Source organism: Scyliorhinus torazame, chromosome 18 (assembly GCF_047496885.1).
Source record: "Scyliorhinus torazame isolate Kashiwa2021f chromosome 18, sScyTor2.1, whole genome shotgun sequence".
NCBI classification, from domain to species: domain Eukaryota; kingdom Metazoa; phylum Chordata; class Chondrichthyes; order Carcharhiniformes; family Scyliorhinidae; genus Scyliorhinus; species Scyliorhinus torazame.
In genome coordinates this window covers 134,650,958-134,667,037 of record NC_092724.1, presented here as the reverse complement: position 1 = coordinate 134,667,037, position 16,080 = coordinate 134,650,958, and the positions used below count along the sequence as shown (strand labels likewise).

Sequence of the window (16,080 nt, the reverse complement as noted above, 5' to 3'; positions counted from 1 at the left end):
TGTTATTTCTTTGTATCCTTGAAACTCGTGCTGGATTCTTCGTGGCCCTCACAAAAAAAAGCTATTTGTGCAAAGTGCACTAAAATGCACGTATCATTTGTGAGCATTCTATTTGACCCAATATTGCCCTTTTCAAATCAGTGCCCAAACCTCTGGCCTTGTAGCATGCTATTTTGGGCCATTTCCATTTTTGCTCTATGTTTTACTAAGCCATCTGTTTTGCTTTTCCATTTGTACTGGTAAGGATAAAGTTGCATGTTTAAGTTCACATAAACCAAAACTACATATGCTCGCAATTAAGGAACATGCATAAACAAGATGGAATGCGACTGAAACTGAAAGAAGGCCCAGAACATCTTCATTAACAGTAGGTCGGCACATCAGAAGAGTAGCTTTCTGTAGAAAGCTTTTGAATATTAGTAGAAGATTTTTGCATTCACGATGGGTGGCATTATTTGTTATCAACTTTCAGCAAGAAGAGGGTGGGGATTTTTCAAGAGTTCCAATTAATCTTTTAATCTTGCTTTATTGCAGTTCAGTTGAAAATGAAACTATTACTAACCTTCCCACTCCTGCCGCTAAGGGGGATTCAGGACAGGGTAGTTTCCAGAGGATGGATAGGTGAGGGTTGTGTTTCTGACATTTATAAGGAACTTATGGGATCAGAGGAGACGCAGACTGAGGAGCTGAAGCGAAAGTGGGAGGAGGAGCTTGGGGGAGAGTTGGAGGAGGGCCTTTGGGCGGACGCGTTGAGTAGAGTCAACGCGACCGCAACTTGTGCCAGACTCAGCCTGATTCAATTCAACGTCATTCACCGGGCTCACATGACAGTGTTCCGGAAGAACAGATTCTTTGGGGTGGAAGATAGGTGCGCAAAATGTGCGGAAGGACCAGCGAACCATGTGCACATGTTCTGGGCATGTCCAAAACTGAGAGGATTTTGGCAGGGGTTTGCTGACGTCATGTCCAAGGTATTAAAAACAAAGGTGGCATTGAGTCCAGAGGTGGCGATTTTCAGGGTGTCACAGGATCCGGGAATCCAGGAGGAGAAAGAGGCAGACGTTCTGGCCTTTGCTTCCCTGGTAGCCCGGAGACGGATATTACTAGCGAGGGACTCAAGGCCCCCAAAGACGCAGACCTGGCTATTGGACGTGGCTAGCTTTCTCTGGAGAAAATTAAGTTCGCCTTGAGAGGGTCACTGTTAGGGTTCGCCCGGAGGTGGCAACCATTCATCGACTTCTTTGTGGAGAATTAATCGTCAGCAGGGGGGGGTTAGGTTAGTGTAGATTAGGGGGTTAATTAATGGTGGGACCTTTTGGGGGGGGGAGGTGGTATTTGCACTATGTTTATGTTCTCATGTACATTGTTTATATTGCTGCTGTTACAATGTCATAAAATACCTCAATAAAATGTTTATTAAAAAAAAAAAGAAAATGCAACTATTATTTTCGAAGCTGCATTTTCTGGCAAATGCTACATTATATTTAGGCATTGAAGAGTTTATTTTCCTATATTAATGTTAAACTTTAGATCGGTCCAAAAATGGGAACCTGAAAAATTTGAGTTCTCAACCATACCTCTTTTCATTCCAACTGGAATGCTGCTGGCCACCATTTTAAACTGCTCTCTGCAGTTTGGTGGTTGAGGAGTCCGGCGTAAGCAATTGGAAACCTCATATATTGATGCAAGCGGATCCCTGATTGGATTGTAACCAGGGCCTGAGTGAAGAAGGTGCCATGGCTTTTCTGCCATGTGAAAGCAAATCAGAAACTTGCAGAAGGGCATGGAGGCCCTAAAATATAAGGGAATTTTTTTCTTTGTGAAGGAGGGCTGTCAGGGGCAGGAATGGGCCCTCATAAGGAAAATCATAGCCTCTGTCCTGGATTCTTCGCACCCTCTAACTCCAGTGAGATTCTCCCAAAATCCCCGTCACCTGACTACTGCCAGCAAGCATTCCTTTAATGCCAACTAGTCACTTCCAGCCACCCAAATGCTTTTGGGTAAGTAGCTGATAGTATGAAAGTGAAGTTTAGGAGTCCAAAATCTCCTGGCCTAAAATCTAGGCCCCCATGTAAGTGCATTTTGCACTTTCTTTCTCCTCCAAAAGTTGTTGGGAGTTAGAATTGACCTCTTTTGTCCTCACTTTTGGTTTGTTGTTGCATGAATCATACTGTTTAGAATATGAATACTTCTCTTTAAAGTTTGCCTGCAAATATGGAAGTAGTAATTTTTATTAAAATTCTCTTGCAGGAATTACTGTTGCCACTCTTTTTAGTTTTTGCCCTGGTTTGTTTAAGTGTTCTTGTACCTCCACAATTTTACTTGAAGACGCTCACCAGTGAGCCAGAGGAGCTGGATGATTTTGTACCACGTAACTACAGACTTGGATATACACCAGTGAACAATCACACCAAGGAAATCATGGAGGAAGTAGCGACATTGCTTGGTGAGCATTAAATGTACCCAGATAAGAGGCATATTGTGCTAAATATATTAAACACCTGGAGGAAAAATTGTGTCAGATGAGTGATATACACTTGTGAGAAACTAAACCGAGGTTTAATAGAGTGTACTGTAGAACGTGAACCTACAGTTACTCCATATACAAACGGGTTTAATGAGGCCTAGTCTTATCTTTGGTCTTGCGGTAGGTTTAGTCTCAGTTATGTTTGCTGCAAAGCCACAATGTTTTCAGGTCTGTCTTGGGAAGGGGTCTATAACACCACTGCTTTTAGATTGAAGTCTCGGCACTGGCTGGAATTTTCCAGCCCCTGAAGTGGACCACTGATGGTGAGCCATTGAAATTTCTGTTCACGTTGGCGGGTCCGGAAGATCCCGCCAGCGTGAAAGGCTCGAAAATTCTGGCCACTCTTTATTTTCCTTGCCAACTTCGTTTCGTAGTGTGCATTGAAATAAGGATCACTTAAAATCTAAATCAATTGTAGCATTTTTGTACTTGTGATGAGCAAACACAAATCCATTCGATACGTGTGGAAATAAAAACCTTCTCATCAAACAATTAAATGACATTTTTGGCTTTTAATTAAAAGTAACCATTTCTGAGGTGTGAAGCCAATTCTGAATCTCTTAATATCATTTGGGCCAGTAGATGAGAAGAGAACCCGCAGAATGCTGCCAACTCCAGGGACTTCTGAGCTTCAGGTTTAGGTTTCATGTTAAATACTGCAATTCATGCTGTGCCAGTATTATAGTAATGTCACTCAGAGGTTGAGTTTATTATTGGAATAGTAAATGCGATATATTAAAATTCCTGAATGTTTTATATCTGTATTGTAAATGCATTAAAACATTGTATTCCCTTTTCCCTCCTGTTTTGATATTTGTGCTATCTTAATTTCTATATTCCTCCTTCAAATGTTCTATACTTCAACTTATATTTTGTTTCGTAGTAATTTTAAAAAATTATATATTTATTCTTCTCCTGTTTCACATTTTCTCACAAATTTACACCCAACAATAAACAATAATGAGTAACGAATACAATGTCAATCCCCATAAAAATAACAATGATCCCATCCTCCCACCAAATCCCCAAACATTAGCCCACATGTTAACATAAACAAATGACACAAAGGAATCAGGAATCACCCATAGTCACCATTAACACATCCAATCCCCCTCCCCCCCAACCCTCTCAGCTCCCAGCCCCTAATGTTTGATGTAATCCAATTCTCAAAAGTGCATAATGAATAATGCCCATGAATTGTAGAACCCCTCCACCCTTCCCCTCAGTTCAAATTTGACCTTTTCAAACATCAAGAATTCCAGCAGGTTCCCCCCGCCACGCCAGGGCACAGGGTGGAGAGGTTGATCTCCACTCTAACAGAATCTGCCTTCAGTTGATCAATGAGGCGAAGACTACAACATCTGCCTCCTCACACGTTTCCAACCCCAGTTGGTCCGACACCCCGAATATGACCTCCCTAGGGCCTGGGTTCAGTTTCACGTGCACCGCTATAGAGATTACCCTAAAAACCTCCTTCCAGTAATCCTCCAGCTTTGGACAGGAACAAAACATATGAACGTAGTTTGCGGGTCCCCCTCCGCAACGTTCACACACATCTTCTACCCCTTCAAAGAGCCGGCTCATCCTTGCCCTTGTAAGGTGTGCTCTATACACCACCTTCAGCTGTATCAGCCCCAACCTCACACACGAGGTGGAGGCGTTCACCCTCCAAAGCACCTCACAGCAGAACCCCTCCTCCATACCCTCTCATAACTCTTCCTCACACTTTGCCTTGATCCCTTCCAGCGGTGCCTTCTTCTCTTCCAAAATAGCCCTGTAAACCACCGATATTACCCTTCTCCAGTCCTCCTGTCGTCAGCACCTCCTCCAGCAATGTGGAAGCCGGTTCTACTGGGAAGCTCTGTATCTCCTTTCTGGCAAAGTCTCGAACCTGCATGTGTCTAAATATTTCCCCCTGCTCCAGCCCATACTTCACTCCCAGCTCCTTCAATCCTGCAAACCGACCTCCAAGAAACAAATCTTTTAGTGTCCTTACTCCTTTCTCCTCCCATCTCCGAAAATTGCCATCCCACTTCCCTGTCTCAAATTTATGGTTCCCCTGAATCGTCATTTCCCTTGACCCTGCCCCAACCTGAAGTGCTAGCAAAACTGCCTCCAAATTCTCAACGAAGCTATTGCTATCGGACTCCCTGAGTATCTCCCCAGGGTCGTCAGGAGCGGCGCTGTTGCTAGCGCCTTCAATCCTGACCTCCTACACAAACTCTCCTCCATTCTGACCCATTGGGAGTCAACCCTCTGACCCTGCTCCGTACCTTCTCCACATTCGCCGGCCAGTAATAATACATCAGGTTTGGATTGTTTCGTAGTAATTTAAGGTGATTCCAGTGTTTCACATTGTTCTGAAACTTGGGAATAATAAATATAATGTTGCTGATTATTTTAAAAATGGCTCCAAAGGCTGCCTTTCAGTCACTTGATTACTGGAACATTAACATCTGAGGTGTTTATGTCATTGGGGGGCCATTTGAGTGCTGCAAGTGCAAAATGGGTAACTTTGTCTGGAGCTGATAACGGCATTGTCAAAGCAAGTTATGTTATCAGTATGACAGTAAGGATTAAAAAATGGGAAAATTAGCTTCCCATTGTGTCCTAATTACAATGTACAACTTAATTCCTAAAATAGTTCACTATTTTATGATCTCTATTTTAACATTTGTTAAAGTGGGCATGTCTAGATTGTGTTTAAACTATACTATTACGATCAAGTTGGTTTCTTGCAGACTGCAGTGAAGCCCATATATTACTGCCTTGGCGTAACATATTGAGGGCCTTGAGCTTCGAGTGGCTAAGCATTCAAAAGAAAGATTCCAGTGGTCGAGTAGAGTTGTTCCAAATAACTTTTGTTCTGTATTTTGCTTTCCACTCTCGTCAGAAATAATATGAACAGATTGATGCTTGAAATTATTTTCAAGAATAGCAGTCAGGGCCGTGATCCTTTCTCATAACTATCTTGGAATGAATGAGGCAATAGTTTGCCATAGTTTGGATACTTTAATGAGAACGTCATATTGAAAAGTGTTGCAGAACTGAGTGTTTATTGTTACATTATCAAGTAATGAAGTCAGAGACAGATTTTCTTTTGCATTCCCATTACAGAAATGGTACTGCAAGGATTCAGAGATGAACAATCAATGGAAAAAGCTTGCTGTTCACATGCCTCTAGACCATTAGTGGGAGTTTCATTCATCAGTTCTTTATCATATCAACTTCGGTATCCCTACAATAAAGTTCCACGTACCACCGAAAGGATTGATTTCATTGATGAGAAAGGTAACAGCTTAAAATCACAAGGTTAGGATGGTTTCACATTCATTTAAACATATTTATTCACCCAATTATCTAGAAGTGGTAGGTATTCAGAATTTCTTCTACCTATCTACCGTTCTTTCTTCTTGCAAGATTCTCTTAAAAGCCTATTTTTTTGACAAAGGTTTTGGTCCCCCGTCCTAATATATTTTGCTTAGTGTTTTGGATAGTAATAATGTAAACAATACTAATTTCTCCTCTCAACCCCAAGTAGAAAGGTGTTTTGATTTGTTTCCCTCTTTATAAGTGGTGGTGTAATTACCAAACCTTCTGTTTTGGTGTGGTCTAATTTTCTATTAATAAACTCACAGCAAACCCAAGATAGAATGAACTCAAAAGAGGTAGTTTATTTACACACATGCAAAATGCAAAAGCTGGGTCGCAATGTTGTCTTCACACTCAGACAGGAAAGAGAAGGATGGAGAAAAGAAAAATTTGCAGTGCAAAGACGACAGAGAAAATAAATATTGTTTCACTTGGGTTCCAGAGTCCAGAATCAAAGTCCAATAAGGTATTCCTTCACAGAGATCAGTAGACTAAAACTGGTGCTGTATAACTCAGTGTTCCGGTGGTGTTGGCTTCACACAATGAGATAGGCACGCAGAGATGAATCAGACTTGTAGGCGATGGTACGGAACTTTCAGCAAAAGCAGTGTAGATGGAGCCAGGTGTTCAACCTGGACAGAATTCCTTTTCCCTGAGGCTGCTAATTAGATGGTAAACAGCAGACTGTTCTGTTCAACCCTGCAAGGCAATGTTACTAACATGAGGAACTGAAGGAAATTAGTTTAAAAAAGATAGTGCTGGAGAAATTAATGGGATTGGAAGTCGATAAATCCCTAGGGTTTGATAATCAACATCCCAGGGTTCTAAAGGAGATGGCTATGGAAATAGTTTATGCCTTGGTTGTTATCTTCCAAAATTCTGTAGATGACTGGAAAGTCCTGGCAGATTGGAGGGTGGCAAATATAACCTCACTATTTGAAAAAGAAGAAAACAGAATTATTGCCTGTTAGCCTACATTAGTCGGAGGGAAAATGCTAGAGTTTATTATGAAGGATGTCATAATAGGACACTTATCATCGGTATTTGACAAAGTCAACATGGATTTATGAAAGAGAAATCAGGTTTTGATAAACCTACTGGAGTTTTTTGAGGACGTAACTAGTAGAATAAGGGAGAATTAGTGGATGTGGTGTATTTAGATTTTCATAAAGCTTTTGATAAAGTCCCACATAAAGGGTTAGTGTGCAGAATTAAAGCGCATTGGATTGGGGGTAATATATTGACATAGATTAGCAGACAGGAAACAGAGAGTAGGAATAAATGGGTCTTTTTTTGAAGTGGCAGGCAGTGACTAGTTGGGTCCCACAGAGATCAGTGCTTAGACCTCACATACTCACAGTATACATCAATGATTTGGATGAGGGAACGAAATATAATATTTCCAAGTTTGTTGCCGACATGAAAATTGGTGAGAATGTGTACGGTGAGGAGGATGTTAAGAGGCTTCAAGGTGATTTAAACAAGTTGAGTGAGTGGGCAAATACATGGCTGATGCATTATAACATGGATGGTTGTGAAATTATCCACTTTAGTCTGAAAAACAGAATGGTATAGTATTATTTAAATGATGATAGATTGTCCTTGTACTGCAGTCACTGAAAGCAAGAATGCAGGTACAGCAATCTGTTAATAGGGCAAATGGTATTTTGATCTTCATTACAAGAGGACTTGAGTATAGGAGCAAGGGTCCTGCAACTGTACAGGACCTTGGTGAGACCACACCTTGTATATTGTGTGCAGTTTTGGTGGTCTTACATTCAAAAAGATACATTTTCCATGGAGGGAATGCAGCAAAAATCCACCAGTCTGATTTCTGGGATGGTAACATTGGCGTATGCAGAGAGATTGGGTTGACTAAGCCTGTCGTCACTGGAGTTTAGAAGAATGTGAGAGGATCTCACAGAAACTTTCAAATTTCTGACAAGGCTGGACAGCGTGGATGCAGAGATTATGTTTTCCCCGGCTGGGGAATGTAGAACAAGGGGGTCACAGTTTCAGGATACGGAGTAGGCCATTTAGCCTGAGATGAGGAGAAACTTATTCACTCAGAGGGTGGTGAACCTGTGGAAATCTCTACCACAGAAGGATGTGGAGGCCTAGTCACTGAATACATTTAAGAAGGAAATAGATAGATTTCTAGACTCTAAAGGCATCAAGGGGGAGTGCGGGAATGCGGCATTCAGATAGAGGATCAACCATGATCATATTGAATGACGGATCAGGCTAGAAGGGCCGAATGACCTTCTGCTCACATTTTCTATGGGCTGGATTCTCCCGGCCCGCCCGCCCAATAACGCCACGGGCGAGTCGCGTAGAATGGAAATTCCATTGACCTGGGGCGGGATTCTCCGGTCGCCAGGCCAACGCGGCTGGAGAATCTCGCCCTATGTTTCTACTTGTTCAATGTGCCAGAGGCCTTGATCACGTGATTTATCTCTCCATGATGTCTTCAACAAAAGATGAACTTTTGTGTTCTAGACTGATAATGTCTTAGCCATTATGGGTTAAAAAGATTGTTTGAGAGTCCATTGTCTTATTAGGTAGCCTGGATTATTAAATACAAATGTAACTCCCTTTGCAGTTCTCCACCTTTCCTTAACCTTTCTCCTCACTGCTTCCTCCTTCCCTTCCCCCCATATCTACAGTTCATCCTCTGATGTTAGTTAAAAGCAAATTACTGTGGATGCTGGAATCTGAAACGAAAGAGAAAATGCTGGAAAATCTCAGCCAGTCTGGCAGCATCTGTAGGGAGAGAAAAGAACTAACGTTTCGAGTCCGATGACTTTTTGTCAAAGCTTTGACAAAGAGTCATCGGACTCAAAACGTTAGCTCTTTTATGTGAGCCCCGGCTGCCCCTGCATCATCTGGCTCTGTTAGCCCTGGCGGCTCCCAATGTCTGCACCATGGTGTTGATGCCCTCGGCGATGCTCCTCAGTGACTGGGGCATGCTCTGCAGTGACTCGGCAATGCTGACTTGCGACTAGGACAAGCTCCGCAGTGCCTCAGCCATTCCCATCTGAGAGTGGGTCATGTTCCCCAGTGAATTGGACAGTCTGCCGAGGCCCTCAGCCATGGCCATCACCAACTGCGTCATGCCTTGGACACCTTCACTCATGCTGCCAACGTCGTGCACCAGGCTCTACAGTGCAGTCACCACCCTAGCAGTGTTGGCCTCGATGCCACACATTGTTGGCAACATCTCCTGCATCGTAACCCCTGGGACGCCTCCAATCGACTATGGACCTACTGGGATCACTGACATCTCCCTCTGAATATCACGGCCGCTCCCTAATGTCTCCGTCAGCTCCGAGTAAACCTGTTCCAGAGACTCATCATTTGACTGGGACCCAGCTGGGTCTTGGGATCCAGCAGCTCTCCAACTGCTATCTCGTCTGGGGGTTCCTGCCTCCACCTGATGTACATCGGCAACTGTGCTGCTCACCAGATTGTGTCCCAGAAGCCTGTCCACTAACTTTTCCCACTGAGGTGCGTGTATCTGCGCTGGTGGAGGGTGGAGATGACAGCTGTGATGCATCGACTGTGGCATCATTGGAGCTCTCATCAGACGTGTTCTCATGGGAAGCAGGGGTGGGGGCCACCTCAGACGGGCCGGCGCCATTGGCTGGAGTACCTGCGGGAGAATGAACATGTGGTCAGTGGGAGGGATGGGTCAGTCTGTATGGCACTAATAACACGTGTGACAGTCCAGCCAAGTGGGGCCTGGTGGATCCTCCCTTCTGCAGCGTGCGCCGACCTCCGCAGTGGTGACTGCCCTGTCCTCGACAAACCCCGTTCCTTGAATGTCATGAAGATTCTAATGTCCGTCACCCCTCCGCTCTGGTCATTCTGGGAGAGCATCCCCTGCTGAGACGCACAGAGGTTATCACTGGCTACAAGCGTGGGTCCCTGTGGGGGGAGGAGGTTTGGAATGTGAAGGGAGGGTTGGGTAGCTAGTCATGTTGGGGGGGGGGGAGTGGTGTCAACACGCCTGTCTCACCTGTGCTGCCCGGTGAAGGTTGTTACCTACTTATTGTGGCACTGGAGGCCAGTTCTCTTGGTCATTCAGCCTGAGCTTACAGCCGCTGCCACTTTGCCCCAGGCGACACTGACTGCACTGTGGCTCACCCTCCAGGGCCCTCGGGGGAACAGGATACCCCTCCTGGCCTCTACCAGGAGCCTCCACAGATTTGCATACCTGAATCGTGAGGCCTGTTGTCTTGGCGCCATGGCTGTGAGCTGAGTGGGGTTGGCTGCGCAAGTGCTGTTTAAGTGGTGCTCGATCTTGTTTGTGGGGTGTGGGGGCGCTGGCGAGCGTGGTCCAGGTGAATCGACTGGCGAGCCTTCATTTGCAGCGTGGAACCTGCGGGGCTGCGTTAAGTGGACCAATTAACGTTGTATTGCATTTCCCGTTCACTTCCACACGTAGCAATCTTTCCGGAGAATCGTGCCCAGTTAATTCATCTGGCTGTGACAAGTGGACAGGAATTTGGAATCCCAGACTGATCAGGATTTGTCATATCCACGACTGCGCATTCTGTTTTTGGTGCTTCGTCAAAATGGTACGATGATCTGTTGACATAAATATCTCAGCCTTCTGGGATGGGACTCTATTCAGTTGGACTCCATTTAATCTCTAAACATAGTAATGGACCTTGATGAGGTTTCCCCATTTAAGCTAACATCAGAGGTAGGAGTGTTGTTTGTCTGGGAGTAACATCTAAATCACGTTGAAGCAGTTTGAGTGTCCACTTTCTAATTCACTGAGATGACCTTTGTGTCTCCAGGCCTCATCAAGAGATTAAGCGGTGTGTGTGGGGAGTGAGGCATTAGCTCCTGCATGCTGGTTGTACAAGGAAAGTGCCTACCCAAAAGGTAGCTAGGAGGTGTTGTTCACAAGCTGAATAGATATTCTCTGCCCCCTGCAGGAGCCATGAGGCAAATGCAATCGACCTTGAGGAATTTGTCCACTATGTTTGTTTAAAACTGCTGTTAGACTACATGGAGAGGAGCCTACTGTTACAATCCTTGGCCAGACCCCAGGACATGGTGGTGGGGGAGTCCAGTTAGGGACCAGTGATATTTTGTTTAAAATAATTAGATTGCAATTAAAGACACCTGCTTTTGGAAGCTACAATATTCCACAGGTTTTGAACAAACACAATAAACTTTACTATATTAAGTTAGAAAAGTAAAACAATCTACTATATATAGCTTCAACATTCAAATTAACATGACGTACACATGAATTAACAGACAAACTACGATTGAACACTGTACCCTGCAGAGTGAATGACAGATGCAACCAAAACAGAGTCCATAGATTTCTCAGGAAACCACTCCGACATCAGCATTCACTGTGAGAAATACAATCTCTTTCCAACTCTTCACAAGGGATTCCAAAGACCTAGCCTCGCAACCGCTCCAATTCCGACTGCCTTAATGACTACTCCAATTGTTTGCTCTTCAGAACTTCTCATAAGCTACGACTGTCTGGAGACTGCTTACCACAATACCTCTGCTCCCTGAAGCCCCTTCTCCCTGCTTCTGAACACATTCAATCACAGAGGAGTTCTTGAGCCCCAAATCTTGGCTGCCCCGAGCTATCAATGGTTCCCAAAGCTTCTTCTAAGCTGAACTCTCTCAGCAGCATGGAACAAACAAATGGCTACTGTGTCTTTGTCTGAGCCCCAGTTGCATAGAGATAGCAAATGGCTCCCAAGGCTAACAGCAACACTTCAGCTGCTTGGAGCTAGTCACCTTTTTCTTTATCTGCTCCTGACTGACTGACCCTTGAACTGCTCTTCACTGACCCTTGAACTGCTACGAATGACCTGTCAGCACACTCACAATGGGTCCCATATTATTATTAGACCGGAGCCAATGCTGTATCCATAAATGGCACACAGATCACTGGGTTTCCTAACCTATCTTTGGATGGAGTTTGCTGACATCAATGCTGGAGCCTGCAAGCACTTTGTTCAGGTTTTCCACCAACACAAAAATTGGTGGGGTTGCGGATAGTGAAGAGGATTGTCAGAGAATACAGCAGGATGGGCGGCATGATAGCACAGCGGGTAGCACTGTTGCTTCACGGCTCCAGGGTCCCAGGTTCGATTCCCGGCTTGGGTCGCTGTCTGTGTAGAGTCTGCACATTCTCCCTGTGTCTGCATGGGTTTCCTCCAGGTGCTCCGGTTACCTCCCACAAGTTCCGAAAGACGTGCTGTTAGGTGTTAGGTAATTTGGACATTCTGTATTCTCCCTCTGTGTACCCGAAGAGGCGCCAGAATGTGGTGACTATGGGCTTTTCACAGTAACTTCATTGCAGTGTTAATGTACGCATTCTTGTGACAATAAAGATTATTATTATAAAGGATATAAATTGGTTGGAGTCTTGGGCGGAGAAATGGCAGATGGAGTTTAATCCGGACAAGTGTGAAGTAATACACTTTGGAAGGTCCAATGCATGTAGGAATTACACAATAAATGGTAGAACACTTGCCAGTACTGACAGGCAGAGAGATCTGGGCGTGCATGTCCACCGATCACTGAAAGTGGCAACACATGTGGATAACATGGTTAAGAAGGCAGATGGCCAAGCCTGCTCCAATCATGGTACCTGCCTAAACTAAAACCATATGCACTTTAGTGAGCTCGTGGAACTTTTAGCGAATCCTATGCCATCAGTAATAAATGAGAGGTATCGGTTCAATACAGAGAATCGGTTACGGAATTTCTGACGCACCTTTGCAAGTTACCTGTACATAATTTTGAAAAATGCCAATAAAGAAATTAAAAAATAAAAATTAATGGCCTTGTCGTGTCCTCGAGTCGTGAGGCCGGTAGCTCGCGCCCCAGGAGCCGTGCACCAATTGAACATGTGCCAGCTTGGTCAAGATTTTCACATTTGTACATAATAATAATCTTTATTGTCACAAGTAGGCTTACATTAATACTGCAATGAAGTTACTGTGAAAAGATTGGTGTTTGCAGTTCTTGAGGTACAAGTCCACTGGATGTTGCTGCCTGGATATTGCACAGGATCAGGTTCAAAGAAATGGAGCTGGTTGCATAATATGAATGACCAAGCTGTGTGTAATTGTCTGACAAAGCTGTAGTTGTAAAGTGTATCAGACTAAAACCTAAGCTTTTGATCGACTTTATAAATAGAGGCCAAGGGGCGTGATCCAATGGCCACGCTGCGCCAGAAAAGCAGCTCGCTGCAGTGCAGTGTGGCTGATGAAAGCTGGGAGACCCCGCTCCCGGGATCTACCCGGCTCGCCATGCCTCGTGAGATACCTTGCAATGTAAATCCTGCCCACAATGGGCGGGATCACTTTTTGGCAAATCTTCGTATTAGAGTGAGTCGCCACAAACGTGGACCAGATGAAACGGTGAGGAATTGACCTAAAGAAAAGAGCATTAGACTGGGATGACCAGTTAGAATAGTGCATTATGGACATTAATTCGGGTTGCAAGGTATGAACAAAGAGATGGGCAAAGCATGGCGAGAGGGGGAGGGGTGACTATCAGGACTGGCTCTTTGCACAAAGGATGCTACAACCCAGAGGAAGGAAAGGAATTGTAATGAGCCTATCAGAATCAGTGGCAGTTAGATGAAATGACCAGGTCAAGGAAAGGGCCTATCGGAATCTTGTATTCGTGTATGTAGAACTTTATACTGCATGAATGTATACGAGACCACATGTGTTGTCTCCCTTTGTCTCACTCGCTCTGGGAGTTTCAAGAGACATGGGTCGCCTGCCTTCAGCAGAGTGAGTGTAAGCTTGCAAGCTATTTGCAATAAACTAAAGGAATTTCTAAATCCGAACTCAGCTTTTGATATGAGACCAGACTGGACAGAAAGAACTCAATTTATTCATTTGGTGGCAGCGGAGGGATTTCTACAGCGACCACCGGTCATCTGCGAAATTAGAATTAAACTGATCTCAGACGGAGAGAGAGGAAATGGGCCCACGACGTGAGTAGCTGGAAAATGACCATGCCGGTTTTCCTCTTTTTCGTAGTCTGATGACATTTAATCACTCGCACATGGTCAGGTAAGGTCGTCTCGACAAAATCAAAGGTCAGTCTGGCAGATTAGAAAAATAATTTCAATCGATATAAGTACGATTGAGGGCTATTAAACTGAGGGAATTCGAGAGGACAATTCAGCTAGGGCCTGAGGGAATGTGCCTCGTAATTCAGTTTGCATGTTGAAAATTAAAATTGGTTGTATTGAATTGCACCTTAATTCGGTTAAGTTCTTTAACAGGTTGAGGGAATGTCACAGACAATTCAGTTAAGACCACTGAGGGAATGTTCTGGAGACAATTCTATGCCGTACAATTAGAATTGATTAAAGTTGGATTTTGTTAGGGGGAGATATGTCTTATGATTGAAAAAGTTGGGAGATGAATGGTCACTGGGGGAAACCAAAGACTTGGAAATGATTAGGGAATTTCAGAATTGTGTTTTCTTGGCAAATTCAAACTTATTGTCTAGTTGGTTGAAATGAATGAAAGTATAATGATTTGAATTCCTTTTGGTTGAGTGGAGATCTCGGTGGATGAATGAGTGTGTTTAATAAGAAGTTGTGAACTTCCTCGAGTATACCTAGTTTTTAAAATGTTGTGTTTTGCAAAACGAAGTTGCACATCAATTAGGAGGAATACAGGGGCAGTTAAAAGTGAGACTTATAACTGGGTAAGTATTTGAAAGTTCTTTAGAAAATCAGTAATAATGATTAACTTTGTGGAAGTTATTTAGAACACAATTCTCAGGAAGTAAACAAAAAGCAAAATCAAAATGTATAAATTGGGATTTGTAAATGATTAGTTGAACTCGGCATAGTCTTGGCTGCTTACAAAAAAAAGAGGAGAGAACAAAGGAACCTAAAATTGAAATGCGAAGACTAGGCATTTGGTGAATTGAGGCCATGTGCTCCTTTGTTAGAGGCAGCCATGATGTACCTACATTTAAATAGTTTGTTCGGTGAGTTCCAAATTGTAGAGATTTCAGTATTTTCTCTGTAAACTCACTACACATCAAATTTAAGATTTGGGGATTTTCATATAGTAAAGACTATGGATTTTTAAACTTTATTTTAAGATTACACAGGGGGAAAGGAAGATCCCAGTAGAAAGGAAGAAGGCCATTTTAGAGATGCCCAAACCCCAAATCAGTTAAAGAGGGGTTAGGCAAGTACTGGGGGCTATTCGTCTACTGTAGGGCCTTGGTGTATAAGCCCTCAGAACTTGAGGGGACGCTGCAAGCACTGACCCCAGGGGGGTAGGCAGTCCCGAGAGCAGGTAGAATGGGGACTGTAGCAGGATACCGCTTTCAAGAAAAAATTAATTAAAGCATGCCCTCGTGTTATATTGGGATAGTGGAGAGGGGCATTGTGGCAGTAAGGGGCTAGAAACACGGGGACCAATGAGACCAGTATTAGGAGGTAGTCGATGGAAGTGATATGGCACAGCTCCACTGGGTCCTAGTGCCCGCTGAGTTGCAAGAAAGTCACTAGCAGAAGAAATGAAGTTTAGAATGTTAACTACATTGCAGGCAGAGCTTTAGGGAATAAAGGTATGAGACCGGAGCTTAGATTAGGCGTATTACTTGCAGTATCAGGAAATGAGAATCTGATGGCAGGGAAAGATTAATAAAAATAGATGCAGAAATAAAAAAAATTAAGATATTAAAACCAATTGATAACGTAAAGGAAATAAGGAAAGCAAACCTAGCAATAGAAAGAATGACACAGGGTTAATCCGCACACAATTCCAGCACACAATCCAGGGAGACGATACAGGCCGTAAAAGAAATAGCCCTTGACCCGAGGTGCCAAATGCGAGCTGGAGATAATGATCAAAGAGTTAGAACAGCACGGAATGATTCAAGAAGTCACATATGCATCGACGAATGGCCCACTTCAGGTAGTTAGCAAGCCTGCTGGCACATTTAGAATGGTAACGAAAAGAAAAAAGAGAAGGATAAACAGTATTTAATAAATCCACAAACTACATTGGAGAAGGTGGCAGGCAAAACTTATTTAACTAGTATAGATTTAGCCAACGGATTCGGGAGTGTTCTGTTGGACCCAGACAGCAGGGAAAAGACAGCATTTACCTTTGGCACTAAACATTACGTATACTGTAAATTGG

The 16,080-nt window shown here is 43.7% G+C and overlaps 1 protein-coding gene across 2 annotated transcripts in view; it reads left to right on the top strand.

Annotated features, from left to right (window-relative positions):
• abca5 (ATP-binding cassette, sub-family A (ABC1), member 5) overlaps positions 1-16,080 on the top strand; it is a 186,891-nt gene that overhangs the window by 25,443 nt on the left and 145,368 nt on the right. For both annotated transcript variants that reach the window (XM_072483424.1, XM_072483422.1), the window contains exons 3-4: positions 2,251-2,446; positions 5,645-5,818. In XM_072483424.1, the coding sequence (XP_072339525.1) occupies positions 2,251-2,446; positions 5,645-5,818 (370 nt within the window). The remainder of the gene's footprint in view (positions 1-2,250; positions 2,447-5,644; positions 5,819-16,080) is intronic.